This window comes from Drechmeria coniospora, chromosome 02 (genome assembly GCF_001625195.1).
Source record: "Drechmeria coniospora strain ARSEF 6962 chromosome 02, whole genome shotgun sequence".
Classification (NCBI taxonomy): Eukaryota; Fungi; Ascomycota; class Sordariomycetes; order Hypocreales; family Ophiocordycipitaceae; genus Drechmeria; species Drechmeria coniospora.
The window spans coordinates 7758406-7766940 of NC_054390.1; the positions used below are offsets into that span (position 1 = coordinate 7758406).

Below are 8535 nucleotides of genomic sequence, written 5' to 3' on the forward strand. Positions count from 1 at the left end.
TCATACAGCCAGCCCGATCCAGTCATTCCCACTCTCCTCTCAACCAAGAAATGCCAAGGGCGAAAGGCACCCTGTGGAGTGGAAGCCGCAACGACATGTGTGCTTCAAAGTCTGCTCTGCGACGCGCGTCAAGACAGAAGATTCCTCAGCGATGGACTCGCGCTTGCTCCGCTCGCTGGTCGGCTTTCCGGTGCGCGCGGCCCAACAGATCCCGAGGACCCAGGGGGTTCGAGCGGCAGTGGCGGTCCGTTTCTCGGCATGGGGGGACTTCCACGAGGTGCGGGGTACGGGGGGATCTGAGGATGCGATGGCATTGCGTGAGTCGATGGCTCATACCTCGGTGGCGGAGCTCCGTTGCCAACGCCCGGCGAGCTGCCGTGCGGTGGTGGGTGTCCCGGTCCTGCATGGTACGGCGGCACGTAAGGCGCCGGCGGTGCGGGGCCGCTCAGCCGTCGAGGCGAGGGGGGAAGGCCGTTTCCATAGATGGGCGACCCGCGACTATGGTGAAGGCTGACGGGAAGCGGAGCCACTTGCGGCGGGCCTGACAGGGCGGGAGGCCGAAGCGAGGTGAGGCTCGATATAGACGGCGGAGGACCCCCGTGCAGAGGCGGAGGGCCCCCGTTGAGATGACGAGGAGGCGACCCAAGCCGGTGGCCAGGCTGATGGCCCCAGTCGTTGTACGCCGGCCTAGACGACGGCGGGGTCACTGCGTACGGGTGAGAGACGGGAGCCGAGCGTAACCCTACGCCATGTGCCGGTACGTGGGACGGAGGCGGCGGCGGAGGCGGAGGCGGCGGCGGCGGCGGCGGCGTATGAGTAGTAGGGTGATGGAGCAGAGCGTGAATCTCGGTTCGCTGCGGCCGATAGTCCGACACGGGAGGAGGTGGACTTCGAAAAGGAGGAATAGCTGGGCCGACGGTCGTGGCAGGCGGCAGAGGAGGCTCGACCGCAGGGGAAGGGGGAGGCAGGTATCGATGCGTGGTGCGAGGAGCCTTGCGGCATTGGTGGCATTGGAACATCCTCTGCTCGACAAACTTTTGGGCTTCGGAGCCGATGGCGCCGTGGTGACCGTTCGTGAGCGTCGGCTCCTGCGAGTCTTCGATGGGCCACCACCTCGGCGCCATGTCGACGCCGCACGTCCTGCACACCTTCTCGCCCGCTTCCTGTCGAGCATCTGTCGCAGGCTCGGCCGGCTCCCCGTTTCGAGGGTGAGGCCCACTGCCGTTGGGCATGACTGTCGTCGAAATTCGTCTAGGGCCAGGTGGACCGGCAACGCCCGACACCCTGGACGCATTCATCATCAAGTTTGCCTTGCGGACCGTGCCGGTCAAGGCCAGATCGGCTTGCTTATACGTCTGCACGTACAGCTGCAGCGCCGTCATGCCCGACTCGTTGACGACGTCGTGCATCCGGTGAGTGATGGTCTTCGTGGGCACGTGGTCCTTGCACCACAGCAGAGCGGACATGGTGCCGCTCTCGCCGTTGACGGTCACGATGTTGAACTGGTCCCGGCGGGAGCTCTTGACCGGCGTGACGTCGAAGCCGAGGAGGTGGCCCCGTTGCCTGGCGCACTCGACGTGATCTGCACGCATTCCGTCAGCATCCACGTCACCTTCGACCACGTCAGCGCGCCGTGATACTCACAGGGTACGCGGCACTGATGGCAGAAAACGCAAGCACCGCCCGTCTGGTTGCAGGCTTGGCAGACGTCCTCGTATCTCGACCTCGGAATGGACGGAACCCCCTCCGAAGGCTCGAGAGCCTTGGCGTTGCCGAACTTCACCTCGGGCGTCCAGATGGCGCAGGTGACGTGAACCCAGTTGTTGTCGGCCGTGCGCTTCAGCGGTTCTCTCGGGTTCAGCGGCCGGTTCATCTCTTCCTGCTTCTTGCGATAGTATTCCGCCGCCTTGTGGGCCTGCTGCTTCTCGAACCTCTCGCGCTCGCGATCCTTGTCCGACATCTTCTTTTTGTGATGGGTGAGCTTGAACTGTTCGACGAAGTTTTGTTCCGTGTACTCGACGGGACAGAGGACGCATTTGTATTGCTATCGAACTGTCAGCACGACCGCGAGGGGGCGGCGGGCGACGATGGCTCGTGCACTTACGATGGAAACCTGGGGGCTCTTGTCGTTGGAGCACATGTCGCAAACCCACTTGCCTTGAACGCGATTGTCCAAGATGCCATAGCAGCTGCGGTGGACGGTCAAGCGACACTCTCGGCAAGAGACGTGCTGGTCGCCGAGAGGCTCCATCTGGTTGCAGACAGAACACGGCAACGTGCGCGGTTTCGGCAGCTCCGGCACCGGCGTGCTCTCGGCCACCTTTTCCTTCCGCTTGGCCAAGGTGGAGCCTGCGACGCTCCCGGCATCCGAGTTGGCCGACTCCAACTCGCGCTCGACGGGAGCGGCCCCTTTGAGCTTCTTCCGGGGCGGTTCGTTGGCCGCGGGGGTGCTCGCGGGGGTGGCCTCGCGATCCGGCGTCATGAGTCCCATCTCCTGGGCGGCTTGAAGCTCCTTCAGAAGCTCCTCGTCCTGCTTGCGCTTCCATGCGCGGCCGCCGGACTGGGCCACCTTCTTGGCCACCTCGTCCATTTCCTCGAATCGAATGCCGTACCGGCGCCAGAGCTCGGCGCATCGTCGACAGAGGGCGGCCACGCACTGGCTGCCCTTGTCCTTGCCGCCAGCCTTGGAGCCATTCTCGGCGACGAGGCCGGTGGTCGCGTGGGGGGCTCGTCGCCACTGTCGGGAAGTCGTCGTGGAGCAGAACTGGCAGATGAAGCTACGCTTCTTCTCGGCAGCCTTGGAGCCGTCGAAGGCGGAGTCGTCCTCGTGATCGGCCACGTCGTCGGCCATCTTCGTCGCCGCCTCGTCGGCCCTCCTGGCCTGCTTCTTCCCCTTGCGGCCGGAGAAGGTGCCCCAGACTTGCTGACCGCGTTCCGTCTTCTTCCAGGTGTAGTAGTAGCGAACGGCCTGGCCGGGCGTGATGGTCTTGACGTGCTTCATGACCAGGTGAAGCTCGGAGCCGTACTTGCTGACGCCCTCGTCGAACTTTTTCTGCTCCGTCGGGCTCAGGTCGGGCTCCTTGAAGTCGGACCGGTCCGTTTCCGGCAGAGACTTGAGCGCGGCTGGGGAATCGTAGTTGTGGCGGAGAAGAGCCCCGAGGGCGACGTCTTGAAGGTTCGTCGACAATTCGGGCAAGCCAAGCTTCTTCGCCGTCGCTCGCGCCTTCTTCATGTGCGCGTCGACAACGTCGGTCCCGACCGCCGACTCCGTTGAGGGAGGCTTCCACAGAAGCGTCGACGTCGCCTCGGGATCGTCGTCGTCCCGGTCCTGACCTCGAGCAACGTAGCCGGGCGGTTGGTCCTGCACCCATTTTGGTCGGTTGGTGCGCAGCGCCTTTTCGGCATCGAGAGCCTCCTTGGACACCTTCTGACCCTTGGGACCCTTTCGCGTCTCCAACGGCTTGACGTACTCGACAGGGCGGCCGGGCCAGGGGCCGACGTTTGCCTGGTTGCGAGGTCCGATGCGTGTGCTGGCGCGGGGGTAGATGCGGTCGTCGTAATCCAGGGCGTCTTCGGGTTTGCAATGCATTCCCAGGTACCTCCATGGCCAGAGGCTCGCCTGATACTTCTGCTCGGCCGTCCCCTGGTGATGATGGGCGTCGTCGGCCGGCGTGGTGCGGTCGGTCGCGATGCCGCGGGCTTCGTCGTCTTCTTCGTCGATGCAATCCTCTTCATCGACATCGCCGTGGGTGTCGACGGCGTTGGGCGTGTGGCGGGCCTCTAGCTTGCGCTCCTGGGCCCTGCTGCAAGCCGCACAGGACCACGCGAAGCCGCGGGACGGCTTTTTGAGCAAGGGCGGTCTGACGCAGTTCATGTGGTAGGTGTGGTGGCAGACGGCACAATCGACCGAATCGTTGCTGGCGGTGGCGGACAAGGCATGTTAGGACGCGTGGCAAGAGAGAAGAGGGAGAATTCCATGGCGGGCAGTTTGTGCTTCAAGCATAAAGCCAAAAAAAAAAAACCACGTAGGATGAGGGAGTGAGATGACGAGAAGGAGGGTGCGTCGTGAGGGTGATGGAGCAGAGGAGGGGGGGCAAGGTGAAGGTGAGGTGAGGTGTGGTGAGCAGTAAGGTGAGGTGAGGGGTGATGGGTGATGGGTGATGGGTGAGGGGTGAGGGGTGAGGGGTGATGGGTGAGGGGTGAGGTGAGGTGAGGTGAGGTGAGCAGTGACGTGAGCAGCGAGGTGAGCAGTGACGTGCGATGCGACGTGAGGGTGAGGTGAGGTCGAACAGAGTTTAGTGGGGTCGGGCGTTTGGGGGGGAGGGGGTCCGAGGGGGGAGGGGGGGGCGGTAGGGCGGGTGGTACGTACCTGGCGCAGTAGCCAATGCATCTCTTGCAGAGCTTTACGGCGCTAGTCAGCTCCTTGCCACGCCCCTGCTCCACTAGGACGAACTTCCAGCGCTCGTCCAAGACCTTCTTGACGCGGTCGGGAACATTGACGATGCCGGCCGTCGGGATGAGGTCGTAATTCTTTTGGATGTATCGATCGTACAGCTTATCGAACCAGAAGCTGTCGGGCGTCTTGCGAAATTGATCCATGCTGTTGATCTGGCTGCGGTGCATGATGCGGCACTTGCCGCGGAGAGCAGTGAGCGGGCTAATGTCGGAATGCATCGTCGCGAAGACCTGCCGCGTGTCGACGGCCTTGCGGCCAATGTCCTTGGGGCGATAGAACCAGTTGATGCGCACCGCATCCACCGGCCGGGTGCTGTCGTTTTGCGAGTGCAGAAACTCCATGATGCGGCCCAGGTAGTAGGGCTCCCCGGGGGGTTCGCACACCAGGTACACGTGGTCTGCGCGACGTCGAACAGTTAGCCTCGACTTCTCTTCCTCGCCGCACCGCGCACATGCGTGCACAGTGCAGCATAGTGCGTGGTACGTGTAGGTCAAATCAAACGCCGTCGTCGTTTCGACTGAAATTGGCTGATTGATCGGGGGCTTCCTTTCCCCCCTCATGCCAGTCGAGCCCAGGTCCGGTTCTCTCCCCCCCCCCCCCCCCTCCCCACTCTCCAAAAAAAATGTGGATGGGTCCTGTCCTGGGTCCCGACTTCATTGGTGGTGGGACGGATGGGGGTTGGACGACTTACCATTTGGCTCCAGAACAGTCCCATCGTCAGCTTCCATACGCCCATTTTCCGGCCGCGAGTTGCATCGCTCAAATGTCATTAGGTTGGTTTCTCGCAATGGTGGGCCCGCCTTTGGCACCGCGTTACCGCCTCGTCTCGTCGACACGACGGCCGCCGACGACAACGAGGAGGCCGACGAGCCTGCTGCCGTCGCCGTCGTTGCCGTCGCCGTCGCCGCAGTGGCCTTGCGCTTGCGTGAAGTCGGCAGCGGCGTGCCCGATGCCTGCGCGACCTGCGATGCACCGGAGCTGGCACCACCACCACCACCACCACCACCTCCGCCGTTGCCGCCGCCGCCGCCGTTGCTCACGCTCTGGTCCCTCGACCCGTTCTGCGACGAAGCAGACTTGCCGTCGTCGACGGCCGACTTGCGCGCGGCGGTGCTCGCACGAGGTGGTGGGCCGTCGCTGTTGGATGCCGCCTGGCTCTGCCGTGACGATTTCTTGAGGCCGGCGGCGGCGGCGTCGTGACCACCCTTGGACTGGTAGTCGTCGTAATTGTCCATGTCGATGTCTCTATCCTCGGCGTAGTTTATGCGAGCGTTTCCCGTCCTGTTGCGGGATCGCGTCCCGTACGGCGCGGCCATGTCGGCGCCGGTGTCCTTGGCCGCCGAATCAGGCACCGACGATGCCTTGGTCGACCCGGGCGCCGATGCCGGTAGGCCTTCCACGACCGCGGCCTTTGGTTCCTGCCGAGGGCGTCAGCTGCTGTTGGGAGGCCCGTCGCGGCGAGAGCGACGGTGGTTGGCGGTGCCGGAACTTGGACGTCGAAGGGTGGGTAGCAGGTAGGAGGAGGAGAAAAAAAAATAACGGAGGCGAGGATGCAGGTAGAAGTGACATGAGACGTGGATGAGTCTTACATTTTGATGTGCCATGGGGCGGGCAAATCACTTCCGTCGTCGTGAGATGAGGCAGTTGGCGTGTGAAGGCATGCCCGAGCCGTGGTGCGTCCTGGAGAGCGGCGGAAAGCAAGGGAGGGTCGGAGTGTCGGTCCAGAGGGCAGAGGCAAGGTGTGAATTCGTAAATGGTATCGACGATTCCGCAGCCGGGCAGGCATGCGCGGGGTACGAGCACGGGGTGAGAAATTGAATGGCCTGGCCCGTCTCGCCTGGCGTGGTATGGAGAGGAAAACGAGGTTGAAGGAGAAATGGAAGAGCGAGGTACTGAGAAGCAGGCAAGGCAAGACGCCGGCAGAGCGTGGAAGAAACGTCCTGGCGCCCCGAAGCGGCGGCCCTGGTGTGCTGGGTACTACGAGGTAACCAAAGCATGGGTAGGACGCCACTAGTGCACAATGTGCCTTTGGGGTGCTCGCTAGCGCTTGGCATCGAGGGATGCGCGAGCTCTGTACTGAGATGCCGCCGCACGGAGATGGAAGAGACTTTATATATACATGACACCACCCTAGCCCGTCAACGTACCGCCATGACTGGACGGATCTCGACCCAAGGTTTTGCAAGGCGTTCATCACCGCCGCGCGCCCACCATGGATGGACCTTTGGAGCCTCCATCTCGTCCGGCCAGCGCACGCACAGGTCAGGGGACCGGCCCGGTCAGTTGATGCGCAGGCGCTCTCGGTGGATGGATGCCTCGGTCGGCTGCTGCCTCTCGACGCGGCAGAGCAGGGGTGCACGCCCTCGAGCAGTATTGGCGAACGTTGCGAATCCGCCAGCCCATGGCCCGTACGGGGACGAGGGATCTCGCACGAGGAGTCATGAGCGGGCAAACCGCCGTGGCAGCAGGTACAAGCACCACCTGGGCATCGGTGAATCCGCGCCAAGGTAATTACTCCGTACTGTACCTACAGCAGGTACATGTACAGGGCCACCATTCGACGGTGGTACGTGGACTTGTGCTGGGGACGGAGTACTGTTCGCGGAGATGTTGGTACCTTGAACGAAGCAGATGTACTGTAGGTGTACAGTACGGTTCACCATAGCGTCTGTCAGGAGAGCCGGCCTAACTGACCTAGGCAAGTTCGACTGCTGGTTCGCAGCCGACCATTATTATTTATGGACCTCCTCATTCCTACCGACGCTCTCCTTCCGACTCTGGCTGGACGGCACCTTCCTCGAGGCTGGCGATGGAAATTATATGCTGCCAACGCGGCGGACGAGCAGGGAAAATCTGCTTGTCCTGGTGCGAAGCAGAGGCATCTAGAAATGATTGACACACGGGAATGAGGGATACCACCTTCTTGGCGTTGTTCTGACGCCGTACGAGTCCTTGTACTTAGATTGGCATTTACAAACATGACTTGTACTGTACGGAGCAGCTGCACATGTAAGTAAGTGGGTAATAGTATGTATTAGGTACAAGACTGCCTACTGGTTTGCAGATGCGTGTTACTGCCTAGCGCAGATCCTGTACTTGTACATGTACTGTACTTACAAGCAAGAATAGTGAGGAATACTTTGCTCCGTAAGTACCTAAGTGTACAAGAACTTACCGCAAGACACCTATTGCCGAGTACAAGGACAAGCAAGTAACAAGTGTACTCGGTACTTACTAATAAGGTGCCTGATACAAGCACGGAGTACGGGTACGGATACGTGCACATGTATTCGTTGCACGACGAGTTACCCAATGCACCCGATGCACCCAGCACCCAATGCACCGCACATGCGGCGTTGGGGGCCATGAAAATCACCGCTTCCTGTAGTAACTGCTGTTCTCCATTGCAGGGTCACGCGCGGCTACGTTTCATGCACCGAATGGCGTGACCGACCCGTCGTTTGGCTGCCAGGTCAAGTGCAAATCGATGGTCGCGCTCGATATGCTGGCCATCAGCGAGAGTGCGAGGCGACATTTCCTCGGAAGCCTGGTTGTGTGGGCGTCATTTGCTTTGCGGTACGGAGCACCTGTCGCGTTAGTGCCTACCCAGCTATGCGAACTGCTATCGGAACTGTGCTACGCCAAAGTATTGATGTCGTATTCCGTGCCGAAGCAAGGACTCAGGGTTGTCCCGAGCTAGCCTGGTGTCGGGGGGAGTGGATCACGCATCCCGCAAGGGCAAGACGAGATTTGCCAGGCAGCCATGCCTGTATTTGCCGTCGTCGATGGCGGTACGTACTTACTTACGCAAGTACTGACCTGGGTGGTAATACTGCATGTGCTTAAAGGCCTAGCAAGTACAGTACTAAGGTAGGAAATACGGAGTATTATGGAGTAGGCGTACGGAGTACTACAGAGGAGGTAGGTACACTTGCAACTAATTGTGCTGTACTTACCTAAGTAAGTACTGTAGCCTGCAGGTACGAAGGCACTTCCCATGTCCCCCGTCGCTGGACCCATGAGGCGCCTACTAGCAAACAACGCCGCTGCGTATTGTACTTTCGCACGCCTTGAATCAA

General features: G+C 61.3%; 1 protein-coding gene across 1 annotated transcript; it reads right to left on the bottom strand.

Annotated features, from left to right (window-relative positions):
- Positions 1–128: 128 nt before the first annotated feature.
- DCS_05249 (Bromo adjacent -like protein) lies at positions 129–6693 on the bottom strand (the record flags this gene model as incomplete). The annotated part of the gene is made up of 6 exons (XM_040802555.1): positions 129–1582; positions 1645–2044; positions 2105–3917; positions 4370–4853; positions 5148–5874; positions 6604–6693. 6 exons carry the CDS (start codon positions 6691–6693, stop codon positions 129–131), a joined length of 4968 nt encoding a protein of 1655 aa, XP_040657588.1.
- Between the last annotated feature and the right edge of the window lie 1842 nt (positions 6694–8535).